A 19,065-nucleotide genomic window follows, 5' to 3' on the forward strand; every position below is an offset into this window, starting at 1 on the left:
ATGATAGAGTCGGGCTCTTAGTGACAGAGGCTGTCAGACAGCAGGGCTCCTTATGACAGAGTCAGGCTCCTGGTGACAGAGGCTATCAGACAACGGGGCTCCTTATGACAGAGTCGGGTTCTTGGTGGCAGAGGTTGTCAGAGAGTCGGGCTCCTAGTGACAGACGTTGTCAGCTTTTTATCCAAATTGGACGGTGGAGATCGCATGCACCATCAGATGAGCGACCTACACCGTCCGCGCCCGCGATTCCCTCACTTGCCCTCTTTAATTTTTGGTAGTAGTTAGTCACATACATACATACATACATACATTATTACATGCATACATACATACATACATACATACATACATACATACATACATACATACATACATTATTACATGCATACATACATACATACATACATACACCACACACACACAACACGCTTTTATAAACTTTGCACGTTTATCTCTCACAAACACAGAGATACAGAAAAACAGAGACACAGAGACACAGAGACAGAGCAAGTCATAACGTGGCTCATTGGAATACCATGGAATGTCGAAGAAATGATTCCTCAAAGTCTCCGCCCAGGAATTGAAACCCTAACTTCTAAATTTTTTTCTTCATCCATGTTCAGGTTCGATCAGGAAAACCCTAATTGTTTTAATTTTTACGTTTGTTTTTCTGGGTTCAGGAACCACCGAAAAATCCCATTTCTCAGAATGTTTTCTCTGTGTTTCCTGAATAATGCCTTTTTCCTTTCTTAAGAACCCTTAGATTTTTCACTTCGTTTGTCTGTTTTGTTTCGGTAACCCTGATTGTTTTGTTTGTTCGGAAACCCTAACGTGTACCTTTCTGTATGTTGCTTCTTGTCTCTGTTGTGCAGAAAACCCTAGCACATGCACAAAGGCAGTATTCCATTCCTCCATTGATTTCAGGAGATGGCCATCAACGCCGCACTTGGAGCTTCAAAGATTCTCATCATCCTGGGTGCTAGTGAGTAATCTTTTCTTCCTCCTTTTGCTCTAATTAAGCCTTTTCTGCTGATGTTTCTATTGTAGTTAATCTCAAATTAAATCTAATTCAAGTAATGCCTTTTAACTTTTCTCTTTGGTAAATATAAACATGATGTTTCTATTGTAATTAGGACTTTTGTTGTTGTTTATCTCTGTTTCATTCTCATTGAAGGAAAATTTTTGGTAGGCACAATGAATTGTAACTTTTATCCTCTTCATCAATGGGTGAATCTCTACAAAGCAAGCCCTTATAAATTGGATATGTTATAATGTGATTATGAGTTTGGCTGAGTTAGCCCTAAACATATGTATACTTTTTGCCCTAATCAAGCGTTTTTTGTCAATTAACTTTAGATCCTTCTCTCAGAAGAATCCATTTGGTTGCCCTTATGCTTTTCTGCAATTTAACTTTATCTATCTTTAACCCATGGCTGTATCTCAACATAGAAAGCCCTTGAAATAATTTGTTGGAATGAATAAATTCTCTAAATGTTTACAGAAAAGAGCTCTTCCTGATGTTTTGCTGTTTGCCATTAAATAGAATGCCAAGCCTAAGATGTGAACAAGAAACAAGTGTTTTTTAATGGATACTGAGTTTGTCAATCGTTTGCTTCATGCTATGTTGTCATGAAATTGTGTATCAGTCTTTCCTTATGTTTTGTTGCCGTTGCATTTGACAGGTGTGGCAGGATCCATTCTTGTTCAAAATGGAAGTCTGTCTGATTTTGTTAACGACACATACACGGTTCATATTTTCTGACAGTGAAAGTTATAGTTTACTCAGATCAGGACCTCATAGGAAGTAGTAAATGTTTGTTTGGTTCTTTGTCAATTTGTTCTCCAGGTTCTGGTGAAACATCTAAAGAATGACACTCAATCTGGCAAACAGAGCTCTCTGGATCCTAGTATTTTAGCACAGGTATTCATGAAAAGGATACAACAAATAGAGGCGGGTTTTTGAACTCTAAACATTCTTGTGCTTTTATGCAGCTCAACAAACTAAAACTAGAATTGAGACATTTGGCTTCAGAGAGAGGTTCAATAACAGTTGTATCAGGAAGCTCTAGATCAAATGGTGAGATTATTTCTGAAATATTTTAACGAAATATCCTAATATTGTTGAGATTATACTTCATGCGAACTTCAACACCAAGTTTTGAATTTTTTTTTCTGCTATTATTTGACTATCATTAGGCATAATGTTGTTGCACTTAAGTTCTGTGTTTGGATTTTCATAAGTTGGTTTCCTTTTGAGGTTGGTGAAAGATAATTAATATTTACAGATGGTGCAAGACACCTATATTTTAATAATAGAAGACAATTTGTATTTAATTTTTCATAGAGAAAGTGGCATATGAGGATTTTGTCGCAGATTTTTTCATTATATCCATGAGAAATACTTGATGGGGAGTTTGGTTCGATAAATGACTAAGATCTGTGTATATTAGGTTCTCCAACTTCACCATATCATCAACAAATTATGGGTTTTAATGAGGTTCTTGACAACGGACATGTAGAGATTACAGGATTTACTAACTAGTTTCTCCGAGCATAAAAATTATGGAAATAATTATATAGACAATCTGACGACTGGCCAAGACTTGTCTATTGATATAGCAAGGAATTAATCATATGCTTCTCATTGGGAATGTCTCGTATGCTACAGTGTAGCTGCATGACCTAAAATAGAATGAATATGATAAAAACGAGTGTGTTGATTTGAGTTAGTGATTGATACTCCAAGTTTGCTAGTATTGTCTGTCAGGCAATTTTCCAAATTGGAAGCAACTTTGAATCTCATTACATCAGAGCATCCTTGATCCCAGCTACGTCAAACACGCTTCAACTAAATTTAGTCTATGTATTATTGCTATTTGTATTGAACCTTGTGTCAAGTTACATAGCAAAAAGGATGTTTGTGCTCTCGAGATTGTCTTTCTGGATTATTAGTGTTAAGTACTTGATTTGGTCCATGCAAGCGATAAGAAAAGTTTTCCATTTCATTTTGATGAACTGCAGGTGCGTTTTTATCAGTTGGGGTGCCAGCATTGCTTCTTGGTGCCACTGGCTATGGTTATATGCGCTGGAGGGTATGATAATGCTCCTTAAACTATTATAACTAAGATTTGAACAGAAGAGATTTGACACATGGGGCACACATCCAAGGCATCTAAAGATAGAATGAAAATTTCATTCAGGGTTTGTCTCTGTCAGATTTGATGTATGTGACAAAACGTGGCATGTCAGATGCTATTTCAAGTGTTTCCCAGAATCTTGAACAGGTTACCACTGCATTATCAGTAAGTGGCAGAAGGTGAAGCTGGGTTGACTGTATTTCAGCTACATTTAACCTTAACTTATTTTCCTTAACTAATCAGATGTCTATTTTCAGGCAGCAAGGAGACATTTGAATTCCAGGATAGACAAGCTTTCGGGTAGTTTAGATCAGAATATGGAACTCCAAGGGGAGTTGAGAAATGAGGTGCCCTTCTGATTTCATTGTGTGATTGAATATTATTTTAAATTCTTAATATTTTTGTAACTTTAGGGAATCTTTAATAATTCTGATTAAAAAAACCATCAAAATTTCTGAAATGACTTAAAAAAAACTCCTTGGTTCATTGTTTGTCTTAAGAAGTACACCTTGAAATTCTAGGTTGGCAACTTACGTGGAGATGTATCAAGATATTGTCTAGAGATTGAGAGTGTCCAGAGGATTGTTCAATCGCTGGTATAGCACATTCTATTTAGCCTTTCAATTTGGCATATGCTTGACCAATGCACTAATATTATTTAATTATCATTTAAACAGGGTGTGAAGATTGACAGTATCGAGAGCAAACAGGTCACTTGATAGATTTCTTGTAAATATGTCAATTAAATACTTGTGAGAGACTCGTTGGATCATATTCAGGATGCAAAACTCACATATTATGTTGAATGTATATTTTTCCAGGATATTGCCAATCATGGAGTCATATATCTATGCAACTTTGTGGAGTCGATGCAGACCCCTCCACGACATCCCCAATCTATACAGGTTCTTTGATGGACCTTCTATAATCTTTTGATTATATGTTTGTTTATCTTGTTGCTTCTGTTGTTAAATATTAGTTGTTTTATTTTCTTCTTTACAGGGTAACATTCCAAGACCTCGGCTTGAGCGTACAGCTTCAGCATTTGGTTCTGGTCTAAAGGTAGGGGGAAAAAGTAAAAAGTATGAAAGAATGAGAACAAATGGGGGAAAAACCATTGAAAAAGTAAGAAGAGCTGCTTATTTGTTTGTTCTTTCACATATTGTATTCCAATTCCAGGAACTACAATCCATATCTTATGCACTTCAACCCCCAGAAGCAGATACAAATGTAGTTATTCAGGGTGCAGATGAAGATGTTTTGAGCCGGGCAGTTCCTAGTTCAAGTTTGCAAAGAAATCTAAGTCCTACTTTCTCATTAGGTTCTACAAGGTATGTGTACTTTGTAGACAAATTATACTTCATCAATACTTTACAAAAATTTGCGTTATATTTTTCCCTTTTTCTTGTAGGCATGCAAAATAGTAAGATTTGATTTTCAGCTCTATGCTGAAAAAAATAATCATTCAATGGAAAGAGGATTTTGAAACACAGTAGGATGATTTGAGCTGAAAGGTACTAACAACATCCTTTCTCAAATCTAATGTGAGCTATATGTGATGCGGATGCGCCATCTGGTGTATATATATATGTATATCCGCATGTTCGAAAGATTGTGTGAATAATACTCATGTAAAAATCTGAAAGAATTCTCGGAGCTTCATATGAAGACAATATTCAAAGTTTTAGAACTGCCTTGATATATATAAAGTATGAAAATAAAACGGGGATGATGATTCCTTGTGAGAAACTTGCCAAATCTTGTAGTACAAGTAGTCACACTTTTGCAAGGTTTTATAGAAGAAGCCTCAACCTCATCCAATTCAACACATGAAGAACTGCTTACCAAATGGAGCTAAGAACTCAAGTAGTTCTTCCAATGGTGTGTTATAACAATTAACACCAGGGTCCTTTTGATCAGATCATCAATTGTTTAGAGTAGATGATTCTCGTAAAAAAAGACTTTTTGCGTTTCAGAGAATCATTTTTGTTATTCTTATCATCATTCTTCTTTCATCATGTAACTTGATCAAGATTTTTTTCTTGAAATACTTTGATTTTCATGAACCAGAAGTTACGTTGTTTAAAAGCAGTATCATTTTATAAAAGATTGCATCTGAGCTAGCAGGAGTTTCCATTTTAATGTTTTTGTTGGCTGTTTTAAACAAATATTTGACTTGCAGAAATCTTTATTGAAAATAAAAGCATGTGTGCATAGTCTCCGGGAGAGAAAAGTGAGTGATCAGTGAATGTCCCATCCTAAATGCAAAACTTAGACATTGTTTAATACGAATGGGGCAGCAAATTAATGTTGTGATGCAATGTGGTAAAGTAGTGAATTTGTTGTTAAAGTTGTCAAGGTCATTGTACATTTCCTTCTACCAAGCATCCTCCCTCTTATTAGAGAGCATGGATTTTGTGGCAATAAAAAAGTCAAATACACGTTGATGGATAAGTCGATTCTATACTTAGCATGTGATATGTTTGTGGTATTCATAAGACAACTTTATGTGGTGAAAGCTAGTTCCTCGAAGTGCTATGTATATATGAACACCAATTGTAGATTATATGTGTTTAGGTATATACAATGAGAATGCACTTACAAAAGTAGTGATAATGAACTTTAACATTACAACAAGAAATTCTTCACTACATTACTTCTTAAATCTCTATAGCTTTCTGGAATTTTTAAATTGTTTTACAATCATTTTGTCTAGGTCATATCTCACATATTGATGAATATCTTTATTGTGATTAGTTATTTCTTAGATGATAGAATTCCCATCTATATGTGCTAAGGGCCTAGAAGGTTTATTCGGTGACAAGTGGAATAAGTTCATCAAGAGAATCACATACTAGTCAACATTGTTAAGAGCTCCACATTTATTAGGCATGCTTACATAATATGAGAACTTAAAGGAACAAGGACAATGCAAGAGGTATTTTGTAAATGAGTTGAATGCATGAAATTTTGAATATGCAATTTCGAAAGTATATAAAGAGAGTGAGTATCAATAAGGCACATGGCATCCACGCTAGATCAAGTGATGAGATTTATACAGGGTTCATGCAGATGAATAATAGAAATTTAACAAGAAAGTGGACTTCTCACAATTGTACCATGTGATGTTTTATAAATTTTCACATCTAAAATTTTCATGAGGGTATGAAGTCACTTTCTCTCAATGTTTTGTACAATTTTAACATCAATAGATTTTATAGTAGAGGTTGTCCCATTACAAGCCTTTTGTTCCACAAACCTACCTATGCACATCGTAGAATGTCACTTTGTAATGACATGTGCCAATGAGTGCCCACTCTCCCACCACACCTAGGTATGGTGTAGCCTTGCCTTGCATAACCTTAAAGACAAAACGTTAATAATGTTACACAATATGTATAACTTGCTAGGTTTGTTTGCAAAGCATGGGTTTAAGCTCCTAGTATCGAACATTGGTGAGAAGAGATGTTGTCCTCACTACTCCTAACCAGTTGAGCTCATAATGTTAACATGTCACAAACCTTACATTCCCATGTGACTTTGGCAAGATAGGGCAAAAACGGTTGAACATAGCAAGAAAACATGACGACACAACCTTTGCTCTTGCTAAACCTACGTAGTTGGAGATGAGATTGTCAAAGGACTACAAACAGTCACGTAATGCAGATGGCGGCATGGCAACAGAAGCTTAGAATGCCAGGATTTCACGTGGGTTGGAAGGATCATCGGTGGTTGTCAGCAAGGCGTCGTCTCTACCTTGCCTTGGGTTGATAGGCTATGTAACATAGCTTGGAACATATTGTATGGGTGATTGCCTTTGTCGGCAAGGCTTTGTCTCTACCTTACCTTGGGTTGACAGGCTATGTAACATAGCTTGGATTCTGGAACATACTGATTGGGTGATTGCCTTTGTAGGTAAGGCTTTGTCTCTACCTTGCCCTGGGTTGATATGCTCTGTAGCATAGCTTGGAACATATTGAATGGGTGATTGCCTTTGTCGGCAAGGCCCTGTCTCTACCTTGCCCTGGGTTGATATGCAATGTAACATATATAGCTAGGAACATACTGATTGGGTGATTGCCTTTGTCGGTAAGGCTTCGTTTATACCATGCCTTGGGTTGATAGGCTATGTATCATATATAGCTTGGAACATACTGATTTGGTGATTGCCTTTGTCAGTAAGGCTTCGTTTATACCATGCCCTGGGTTGATAGGCTATGTATCATATATAGCTTGGAACATACTGATTTGGTGATTGCCTTTGTCGGTAAGGCTTCATCTCTACCTTGCCTTGGGTTGATAGGCTATTAACATATATAACTTGGAACTTAACTAATTGGGTGATTGCCTTTCTCGGTAAGGCTTCCTCTCTACCTTGCCTTGGGTTGATAGGCAATGTAACATATATAGCTTGGAACATACTGATTGACTGATTGATTGAACTGACTGGGTGATTTGCCTTTGTAGGCTACTACATTCATAATAAACTTTTTCACATTGCATTTTATTTGATGATGAGTAGACTGTAGAGGGGTTAAATATATAATTGTGTATAATGTTAATCCTAGCTTTGTAAATCTTGCTTCTTGGAAGAGCTTCTGTGTGTATACAATATACATACATACATAGAGAGAAACAGAGTGAGGAAGAGATTGTGAAGGCCATGGCTGCAGGCAGAGCTCTAGGCCTCTCAATGGGTCTTCTTCTACGATCTTCCGAGATGGGTTTCTTTTCTTCTGCTTCCTTTTCTTTCTCGTCTTCTTCTTCCTCACAAATCCTGCAAACCCTGATTCATCCTCTCTATCGCTCACCTCCACATTACCATCACAAAGGTCGCCTTTTCTCAGTCAGCTCTCTTTCCTCTCCCCATGAAGATGAAGTAGAAGAACACTCACTTCTTCTAGAGAGGCTCAGGTCAAGACATCTTCCCAAGCCAACACAAGTGAAAGAGACCCAATTGAAAAAAAAGGTGAATACTAAGATGAAGAAGAAAGAAGACGCTTCAGAGAGCTCCGCTTCTCCTTCTATGATATCTTCTTCATTCAGTGATCTCTCTCTAAGTGAAGAGCTTCTTTCTGCTGTTAATGAGCTTGGATTAACTCAACCCACGGAAGTTCAATGCCGAGCAATTCCAGCTGTTCTTGATGGAAAGAGTGTGGTTATTGCTTCACATACTGGGTCTGGAAAGACTTTGGCCTATATGTTACCACTAGTTCAGGTATTTCTACAATCTATTCACTGGAAATTGCTTTTTTTTTCTAAATTTTAATCGTTGTTTACGTTTTTCTTCTGATTTTCATTCTGAGTCTTGTTTTAATATTCGAGTGTGGTTTTTTATTTAGTGTTAATAATAGACATTAAACAGAAAACAATTTTACTTTTGTCTTTGTTCTGATTTTGTTTTTATTTTCTGTGCGGATGCTATTTTTATGTAGTGCAAATCAACAATAGTAAATATGGAAACATTCTTTCCTATTTTTGTTTGTTTTGTCTTGATTTTCTAGTTTCAAGTGAATTTTCTATATGAAGTGCTATTCTAGCAATGTATACTTGCTTCTCAAGTATTGTTTTTATAAATCAATCCATATACATTGTCTTGTTTTAAGTGCTTCTGTATTAGTTTTCTTAATCAATCCATGTATATTTGGTCTCGGTCCAAGTACTATTGAACTAGTTTTTTAAATCAATCCATATAAGTTGTGTGGTTCCAAGTACTTCCGAATTTGTTTTCTAAATCAATCTACATACATTGTATTGTGCTACATTGGCAGTCACTGAGGAAGGATGAAATAGAGCTAGAGAAAGCTTCAAGACCCCGAAGGCCCCGAGCCGTGGTACTATGCCCAACTAGGGAACTTGCTGAACAGGTATGTAAATGCTGATTGCGCCCTCAAATAACTACATATTGTTGGACATTTCTCTCATGCATCACATTCATTTGATTTACGTAATTTTGCCATAGACAATTGTAATGTGTACGGAGTACAAAATTGATGTGCCTCACCATAAATCCCTTCACACAGCTCTCAAATCATATCCATTAAATTTTCTTCTATAGAGTAGAAAAATCCCTTCTTACATTTTGAATGACCAACATTGTGCTTCTTTGTACACATTCATCAAGTTCCTTATCTTCTCTATCGACAGGTTTTTAGAGTAGCAAAATCCATTTGTCATCATGCAAAGTTCAGGGCCACCTTGATTGGGGGAGGTGTGCGTATGAGGCCTCAAGAAGATGCCTTGAATGCCCCTATAGACATGCTTGTTGGCACACCTGGAAGATTATTGAAGCATATTGAGGACGCAAACATGGCATATGGAGATCTCAAGTATGTGGTGAGTTTTGTCATGTTTTTTTTTTCTTTCAAACTTGGATGCTACTATTGAGTAACCCAAAGCCCAAAGCCCAAAACTCAAAATGCTAAACCGTAAACATATAGGTAAGCACATGGAAAAAAAGTAATCATGGGAAATATTCTGAATGTACATGTGCAGCATCTCTTATGTTTAACACTTCTGAGATTCCAGGAAAGATACCCTTGGACTTAGAAATTTGTCCAGTATAAAGGGATGAGGATTGACGTGAAAATTCTTTATGGTTGTGTATGATTGTTCTAGAAGTATTATGGTTGTTAGTGGAAGCATACTTGCATGCTGAAGATGCTAAATTAGTTCTAACTTGCTTACCAATCTCTTTGGGCTTTCGTTGAAGGATTCTAGGAATTCTGAGCTACAACAATTGAGTAAATATATTCGAGCGTGGACAGTTGCAAAACTTTTGTCTTTGTAGTTTAATCTTATATCTTAACTTGATCAAAAGAATTATGGTTCATAATCTATGCCTCATGCATGCATCATCTACATTGTTATATTTAAGGCCTTCTTCTTTGATTTTTCAGGTTCTAGATGAGGCAGATACTATGTTTGATCGAGGATTTGGTCCAGAAATAAAGAAGTTCCTTGGTCCATTGAGAAATCGATCTCTAAAAGCAGAAAATTCTGGGTTCCAGACTATTCTTGTTACAGCAACTATAACACAGGTCATTTACTAGAGTGTTAGTCTTGAACTTTGTAATTGTAAAGTAGTGTATGTATATTGGTATCTGATTGCATGCATTTATTTGCATGGAATTTCATGGTGACGGTTCAAGATACACTAACTGTTAAGCAAATATTTTTGAATCCCAATGTATCTAACACACATGTTTGAAATGTTCCATTTGTACCTCTACCAAAATGCCTACCTTTTGGGCCTGCATTTATCATTTTATGTGCTTTTGCGAAAGTGTTCGTATTTTTAAAACTAGAAATAATCTTTAGGCTGAACTTTTGTGAACTTTCTTGTACATTCATGAAATATGATCTCTTTTGGTTGTAATAAGGATATATGCTATCTAAAAGCTTTCAGTCCTAAACAGGGAGTACAAAGGCTTTTGGATGATGAATTTCCTGGTATAAAGCATATCCGAACTTCCACACTGCATAAGAAAATTTCTAATGCTCGTCATGGATTCATTAAACTATCTGGTACTGAGAACAAGTTGGAATCTCTTCTTCAGGTAGAGGTTACATTAAATTTTCCGCTACTTTTATAACCGCTTCCACAATCCATTTGTTCATAACATCTTTTTTAGTGGTTATTGCTCAAACTTCTATAGTCGAAATGAAAGTATGTAAAAATGCTGATTTTTGTGATTATAATGCTCAAATTAGGTTTTAGAACCAAGTCTTTCAAAAGGAGAAAGGGTCATGGTTTTCTGTAACACATTGAACTCTTGCCGGGCTGTGGATCATTTTCTAAGGGAGAACAATATTTCAACTGTCAACTATCATGGAGCAGTACCAGCTGATGAGAGGTAGCGTATTCTCTTTCTCATAGCGTCATATTTCTTACCTTTTTCTGGGTTTGTCTTCTTAAACTCTGCACCATATTGGTGTTGTATAGGCTTACACTAAAATTTTAAGTAGTCTTTGAGTTTTGACACATGGCTCATCAAAGAAAAACAAGCTCTATGATAATACTGCATCATTGTTGGAAAGAAAGATGATCACCATTTCAAACGGGGAATTTCAAGTGCGTTACCATCTAGAGATAGCAAGGAGAAAAAAAGCGGAGAGATGAGATAGAGATAGATTTTATAGTCTTCGAAGGTCAATTTGACCTATGAGACCAAAAATATAACGATTTCATGTACATGTGAAAGTAAGTAGTGTAAGAACTTTAGTAATGAATGTTGCAATCAAAAGTGCACACCATATCTATGAGAGAAATTTGTTCAAGGATTTGGTTTGGTTGAAGATGTGTGCAAACCATATAGTCAAATGTGGCCAAAGGAAGAGCATTGTATCAAAGTGGCATACTCGAACTCCTGAACTTGTTCAAGGCAAAGTGTGCATAAGTGATTTCTCTCATCACTTGTACCCTAATGCCCTGTCTCACATCGTTGTGAGTGTGAGCTAAGTCGCGTGGAAGGAATGGCTCAGATGGCAGACAACGGGTTGGCCTCTAATATGTATTGATGTGTGCGGTTTCCTTGTTTGATGAAGAACATGGTTTTGTAGTTAGGTGCAACATCTGTATTATAAAGTGTGAAGTATGAGCCTCCGTGTTTTTCCCATGTCATGAGGCATTGCAAAAACGCTTCGTTCACAGAGGAATCTATTGATGCATCATGAAGCAAGTGTGTTGCATCCCATCTTCCAAACCATTTTCCTATATCTTGCATCATGAAGCAAGTGTCTTTTGGATCCTTCTGCTTTCTTCCCATGCGAGTCTTGGATGGGGACTTTTTTGATTTGTAAGCATGTATTCGACAACACTTTTAATGATCATGATCTCAATGGGAAGTGATCTTGTCTCAAGTAGGAGGGTGTATGGTGTTTGTTTCTTGACTTGGAGAAACTTTGTAAGAAAATGCTTTTGGATATCTTCAAACTCTTTCCAAGTGAACTTAGGGGTGCTTCAACTCGTAAAATGTTGAAAATGTATTCCTTGAGGACTCAACACTTAATTTCTTCATGATTGCATGCATCTCAAATGCATAATATGCTCTCTTTCTTGCCTCTACTCGACAGGTAGCACATTTATTCCATCTATGACAGGAACATTCAAGCCAAGATATTTAAAGCTTTCCACGGTTTCAAGTGGGTCATTATTGTACATAATGCACGGTTTATCCTTATTTTGGCTGTTCACAAGCATAATCTTTGTTTTAGAGTGATTGAGGCTCTAATGATGAGCTATAAGCACTTCATAATGATCTTTTCCTAACATCTTGGTCTATTATGACTATATGCTTTAACAAAAATAAGCTCAAAAATGAAGAGAAATGTGTAGCCTTGGCTCTAGCAATGAGCGATAATCTTTTCATAATGATCATCTACCAAAATCTTGATGTAATACAGCTACAGGCGTGAACCATTAATTCGCTTGTCTTCTTTGGTATTATCACAGGGTAGAAGTCTTAAAGAAGTTCAAAAATGAAGATGAAAAATGTCCAGCCTTGGTTTGCACAGACTTAGCGGCACGTGGATTAGACCTTGTTGTGGACCATGTGATAATGTTTGACTTCCCTTTAAATTCGGTATGTTTCATTTTCATTCACTTACAACTGAGAATTACTTTTGTTTATTGACTGAGGCCAATATTTTGAGCTATATATATATATTTCATATTTCATGTGTAGTTTCTGATTTCTTCTTTCAGATTGATTACCTCCATCGCACTGGTCGCACAGCCCGGATGGGTGCTAAAGGTTTAGAGATTACTTCCACTTTCTTTTTTCTTTTGTACAGTCCTAATGACTGGTAATGATTTTGACACTCATGTGGACGATCAGGTCAAAGCCCACCTGGTTCTTTTTGGAGCCAATAAAATAGTCAATGTGTGGCACACATGCAATGACTGTCCTGTCATGTTCTCTGAAACTTAGCTTAAGAAATTTATTGATTGTATTAATGTTTGATTATTCATATAGGAAGAATTACGAGCTTAGTTGCAAAGCGTAGTTTGGCGTTAGCCGAACTAATAGAGGAGGCTATTCATAAAGGATTACCGTTGGATGGTGTGACAACAGAAAGAACAGAATCACCCGAGGCAAAGAGACAATCATCAGTTAGGTCAAAATCGAGGGAGGGTGGAAAGATTGGGAGAAATGCCACAACACAACAAAGGAAATTTCCGATTGCTAGACGAGGAATGTCAAATCCCAAGTCTTTATCTTCTTCTGCTCCTTCCACATCACAAAAAGCTTCTAAATCTACTACACGATTGGGTTCAACCTCCAAAGTAGTGATTTCTAAATCTAGGACAGCACCCATTGGTAAAGCTCCCAAGGGGACAACACGACCACCTACCAAACTTGGACAACCAAGAACAATGAAAAAGACAGGCCATAAGGTGGGGAAAGTGGCTGCCAAACGGTAGGTTTCTCTTGGTTGGTGGAAGTAGAAACTAATGTCCTGCTTTCTCTTTTCTTTCATTTGTTGTAAATTCCTTATAGAAAAATGTGGATCAAACTTTTTCTGAGTCATTGGATTCCCAAGTGTTTCATACTGTAGAGCCGCGTGTCAATTTTATTTACTAGCACTTAATATTTTGCATTCACAATGCTGTTGTTCGCTAATAGAAATATCTATCGTCAAGAAAACAATGCAATGAATAATGTCTAATATGTAACATATTATTGATCTCATCTTCTTATCGGGCAAGGTGTCCTGGAAGCAGATATTAAGAAACACGCACAATTTGATCTTGGAGCACAAAGAGAATTATGTGGATTTCTGCTAATGATTTGATCCTGGATCTCTAATGTTGTTGGTTGATGCCACGTTTATACACGCATGTCCTCCAAATTGTCATCCATGAACAAAGCTTATTCCTCTATCGTCTGTGAGCAAAAGCACTTGTTTATAAATGATAGATCAGTGTTCATAGAATTATATGGATTTCTCATTATGGTAATGATTTTCTCATCATGTTGGGTACATAGTTATCTCTAATGTTGGTTGACGCCACGTTACTCATGTATGTCCTCTAAATTGTCATCCATGAACAAAGCTTATTCCTCTATCATCTGTGAGCAAAGTCGAGCACTTTTTTATAGATGATAGATCAGTGTTCATTCTTTATTTTTACCAGATCTTTGTTCAGTGTTTTCGAAACTTGGATCATTCAGATGTATTGCGAATTATATCGATAAAAGACAATATATTACTATATATATAATATATATATATATTTGTTAGTGTTTTCAAAGCTTGGATTAAAAGTCTGGAAATTTTGGATCTTTAATATTTATTGAGAAGTAACAATCGAATTAACACTAATACAGGAGATTGTAGATGTTCACTGTCACATAAATGGGTTCCACTTTCTAAAAGCTCTCATAGATCCAAGACAAATAAAATATAAAAGCATGTTAAATCTATGGTGGAGATGATGAAAGTACGAAAATTTGACTCTAAACTTCATCCAATGGCACAGTTTACTAATTACCTCGTTCCTATTTATTTACATAGAAAAAAGAACTTATTTTATTTTGCATCAGATTGTGCAGAGCATGAGAGAACCACCACAAATCCAACAGAAAGGAATGAAAAGCTTTGTCAATTACATGGCACTATAAAAGAGGGAGAACCTTTCAACATATTCTTAAAAGTCCAAATACTGTACAAACCCAACCCAGTTTCTCTCTCACTAGGAAGAAAATTGAAAATATATTACGCAGAGGAATCTACTTGAGCAAGAATCACACAATGCACGAATGTACAACTCATTACAAATAAAGGAGAGAGTAACACAGGAAACATTCCCTTCTTCCGGGTTGATGTGCTGCATATAAACTTTTCAAACAAAATATCCCTTTGTGTTTTTATTCATTCAATCCATGCTCATATAACTTTCCATGGGAGAAACCGATCCAGTTTCCATGCTTCTGCTGTCTAGCCATTCAATTATGTCCTGAAACACTTTCTCGATATTTTCATCTGGTTCACCAGAGGTGAGGCCATGCCACATACCCGGATACAACTTCATCTCCTTGTCGAAACTTAAGGCTGAGTTATAAAGAGCTTTGCTTATGGATGGGTCTGTCACTATGTCAGCCTCGCCATGGAGCACCAAGAAAGGGAGTGTTACCTGTGCACCATATTTTTGTTACTTAGATAACAAATGAAAACTTAAAATGTAAATTTTCACATGGGTATAAGAAAAGTATATACATAATTCTGAGAGAATTTGCATCTTATAAAACTAACCATTTGATGTATAAAAATTATTTAATATGGATAGGTAGGCTCTAGGTCTCATGAAGTATTAATGATTTCCGGAATTCATCTGTTACGAAAACCTCAAAGCATGTAAAGAGTACGAAGGCGACGACTAGGACCCACTGTAAAGTTCACATTCTTGGGTGAATTGTTTTTGTATCATCTCATAAAACCCTAAAGAAAGTACAATTCCAATTCCATTTAGCTTCTTTGCATTTCACAATGTAGCTAATAATTATAATTCTCTTAACAGTTTTCTTTCTGGTATGTAATCCTAGTTAAATTTTGTCGATTTCATATCTTTCAGAGTCTCTTTCGAACATCTTGCTTGTAAAAAAGAATCGCTAAAAACGAACCTGAACCTTGCAGTCTTAGCTAATCTTGCGAGATATCAATAGTGGAAAATGTTAAGAGATAAAGGACAATGGACAAACCTCATCAAGCCTTTGCTCCAAATCCATGCTAACCTTCAGCATCTCCAGCGCTGTTTTAAGACGAGGTCGGTCTTGATAGATGTAAGGGTTTTGTCTTATCTGATTAAAAAAAAACCCCTAACAGCTATTATATCAAACCACAAATATATAGAACAAGGAAGCATGAAATGTAATGGTGAATGTGTGTGTGTGTGTGCATGCATATATATCTCATTATAATACCTCTTGTCTTTTTCTGGCATCTTTAAACGAAAGCTCAATTACATCTTTCGTTGGAACTATCTTCCATGTTGGGAACGCAGAACTCAGCTTTATCAAAATGCCTTCTACGAGTGGATGTGTCTTCGATTCCTTGGATATCTATACACATCAATATGCAAAACAGAAACACACAAAAAAGAAAGAAAGAAAGAAAGAGTCATACATATAAGGTTCCAAAACCCTAAAACATCCTTAAAAATGTTTTCTCAAACAAAATAAGGTAAAAAGGAAACCTATTTTGCATAAAAGGTCACTCAGCCCTAACCCAAAATACTAAGACCCTTCTCATACAAACAGGAGAATCATAAGAGAAGAAATATATGCTGTATTATTGTGCACAAAGATCATAGAGCCCTAAATCTCTGATACAAAAAAGGACCAACAAAGAACAAACCAATGGATATTGCATACACAAGGTCATCCTAGAGCCTATCTCATTCAAATAGGAATAAAACAACGATGTACACAAAACAATGTTGAAACATAATACAAGAAAACCGTGTGATATTATGCAGCAAAAGTCCATTGGGCCATAAACTCAAAAAACAAAATAAATATGGGAAAAGAAGGAAGCAATATATGTGATCTTTTAAACCCTAATCCTGATTCATCAAGACAGGGAAAGAAAAGCACAAAACAAACCTTGCACATGGGAGCAACTAGGACTGCACCATTCCAACTCATCGGTTCTCTTCGGTGGATGAGTAGTGCTACTGCACCCCCCATGGATTCGCCGTAAAGAAACCTCGGGAGCTTCTTATACTCATCCAACTCTACACAAGCACATACAATGCAAAACTAATTACTTCCCATTGCCTAGGGTTTGGGTTAGGTTCAGAGTTTACGAGTTTAGGGTTAGGGTTAGGGTTAGGGGTTAGGGTTTAAGGCAATTTTAACTTGGAGCAGTAGTTTGGCACAATCTATTCCAAAGTAGATGTGGACAAACAAATCCGCGATACCTTCAGTACCTAGACAGGTTCTAATGAAAAACTAGAGAGGTTTTATCCCAATCTGGAAGCTCTTAGTGTTCATAATCGCTAGTAATTTACCTCTCACTGTTCTGAAGAAGGAGACACAGTCAGTGACAAGGTTATGGAAGCTTTGAATATAGCATCTCTGCCCTTCAGACCTTCCGTGACCCTCATAATCTATACCGAAGACTGCATATCCTTCCTCTGCAAGCCTTGTACCAGTGCCTACACTTTGCAACATAAATTCAGAACAGAATTTCCTTAGAAAAAACGTTTTTTACCATTAATCGATCCATTTCACAACCCAATGCTTTGGATGAATTAATCAATTACCTTTCATGAAGATGCTGCACTCCATTCCATAACCTGAGTAATTTTCGTTTGATTATCCAAGATGAAAATGGAAAACATAAAGAGTGATTAGTATACATTCGGATTGGACCATAAAACAGCAATAACACAGCAAAAATCGGGGAAAGGATTACATAATAGCATTAGTTGATCTATTTTCCATGCCAGAAAAGATCACATCGATAGAAATTACCATGGCATAGAAAAACCAAAGCCTTGGTTTTGAGCTTCAATGGTAACCATCGGCACGTTAAGAGCTTTGATCCCCTTGGGCTCAACACAAATTCCTACACATATAAAGAGATATATCCACTGTCATTAGATTTGAGAGGCATATTGATCGATCAATGGAGTTTTAAAGCATCAATAATGTAAGTATAGCATAAAAATATTATTTCTGAATAAGCATATTTGGGAAGAAATACGTCCTGGATCGGCAAAGCTGAAAAAAATATAAATGGATTGACGCAAAAGTGGATAAGACTGACGATACATCATCAATCTTATGAAAAAATTCCATTTTAAGAAAGCATAAGGTGATCAACTGAGGGATCCATGAAAGCTGATCGAACATAAATAGGATTTTTAACACAAGACAGACAGAGTTGGGATCATATATATATATATCATTACTCTTAGCAAAAACGGTACTTTAGAAAATAAAATACAATCGACAGTAGGAATCCATGAAAGCTGGATTAAAATACAGAAGATGCAAAAGGTAGATAGCTAAACCAATAATTGATTACTATCTTCAAAATACTCATTGAAAACAAAATATTCTGAAGCACACTAATCAAATCTGAACCAGATGAATGGATTAATTTCCTCATTTACGCCAGATAGATACGTAAATTCAGTTCAAGTGCAAGTAAAAGGTCTAAACTTAAAATCAAATGGAGCACATGTAAACTCGCGATCACGTACATGAGTTTTCAATACTGGATCAAACGCAACGAGAATTTTAGGTGTAATGAGGTTCAGTATAATAAAAAAAAAGAGACAGGATGCAAGCCAAAGCTTCCATGGAAGCTGGACAGTAATATATGAATATGATTCATCGAATGTAACATTGCATCAGACAAGAGGGAGACATTTGATTATACAAATCGACAGGAAAGGGAAATACTGCAATCACCGAGAAAACGCATATGACTATATAATCAAGGAGGCGGAATAGGAATAGAAGGATATGTGCACCTCTTCATATTTAACAGTCGACGCTGTCATGTCCATGGATTAGGGTTGAAACAGGGCTACTAATCCCAGAGAGAGAGAGAGAGAGATTTGATTTTCCTTCCTGTGCTGAGAAAACAGAGGAAGATGAAGGAGAAAGAAAGGAAATACATACAATTAAATGGAATAAAACAGAGGAAAAAGCTCCGTCACGCCATAGCCTCGCACGTGCGGGCCTTCGCACACACAGTTCACCGCTTAACTAAAATAAAAAATAAAAAATAAAAAATAAAAAATAAAACAAAATAAAAAAAGGATTATCGAAAATAGAAGAAAAAACCCAGAACAACAGGAAAATTAATAATAGAAAATTTGTAAAAAATTTAAAAAAAATAGAGAAAGAAAAATGATTTGTAACTGAAACTCAAGGACGAATTTCGTTAGTAAATATGTCATTAATCATTA

General features: G+C 36.3%; 3 protein-coding genes across 4 annotated transcripts; 2 read left to right on the forward strand and 1 right to left on the reverse strand.

Moving 5' to 3' along the window:
- The first annotated feature begins 447 nt into the window (after window positions 1–447).
- Window positions 448–5,205, forward strand: LOC147864511 (uncharacterized). 2 transcript variants are annotated; one of them, XM_087320387.1, is made up of 14 exons: window positions 448–623; window positions 873–982; window positions 1,683–1,747; window positions 1,847–1,921; window positions 1,993–2,077; window positions 3,022–3,092; window positions 3,201–3,302; window positions 3,395–3,484; window positions 3,659–3,733; window positions 3,815–3,847; window positions 3,959–4,042; window positions 4,140–4,199; window positions 4,317–4,468; window positions 4,549–5,205. In XM_087320387.1, the coding sequence occupies exons 2-14, from the start codon at window positions 928–930 to the stop codon at window positions 4,559–4,561; spliced, it is 960 nt and encodes a 319-aa protein (XP_087176513.1). In that variant the 5' UTR covers window positions 448–623; window positions 873–927; the 3' UTR covers window positions 4,562–5,205. The 2 variants fall into 2 exon arrangements, with proteins under 2 accessions (XP_087176513.1, XP_087176514.1); XM_087320388.1 differs by lacking the exon at window positions 448–623 and having other exon boundaries at window positions 774–982.
- Window positions 5,206–7,756: 2,551 nt separating this feature from the next.
- Window positions 7,757–13,692, forward strand: RH39. The gene is made up of 9 exons (XM_087320390.1): window positions 7,757–8,355; window positions 8,909–9,004; window positions 9,285–9,473; window positions 10,037–10,177; window positions 10,556–10,696; window positions 10,851–10,993; window positions 12,592–12,721; window positions 12,844–12,892; window positions 13,115–13,692. Exons 1-9 carry the CDS (start codon window positions 7,801–7,803, stop codon window positions 13,561–13,563), a joined length of 1,893 nt encoding a protein of 630 aa, XP_087176516.1. The 5' UTR covers window positions 7,757–7,800; the 3' UTR covers window positions 13,564–13,692.
- A 1,032-nt stretch (window positions 13,693–14,724) lies between these two features.
- LOC147864513 (caffeoylshikimate esterase-like) lies at window positions 14,725–18,732 on the reverse strand. The gene is made up of 8 exons (XM_087320391.1): window positions 18,625–18,732; window positions 17,618–17,711; window positions 17,407–17,439; window positions 17,152–17,298; window positions 16,745–16,875; window positions 16,064–16,201; window positions 15,842–15,940; window positions 14,725–15,276 (listed from the first exon to the last, which is right to left on the reverse strand). Exons 1-8 carry the CDS (start codon window positions 18,658–18,660, stop codon window positions 15,019–15,021), a joined length of 936 nt encoding a protein of 311 aa, XP_087176517.1. The 5' UTR covers window positions 18,661–18,732; the 3' UTR covers window positions 14,725–15,018.
- Window positions 18,733–19,065: the final 333 nt, after the last annotated feature.

This window comes from Azolla caroliniana, unplaced genomic scaffold (assembly GCF_043228905.1).
Source record: "Azolla caroliniana isolate FFs.n. ecotype wild unplaced genomic scaffold, voAzoCaro1.0.p SCAF_5, whole genome shotgun sequence".
Lineage (NCBI taxonomy): Eukaryota > Viridiplantae > Streptophyta > Polypodiopsida > Salviniales > Salviniaceae > Azolla > Azolla caroliniana.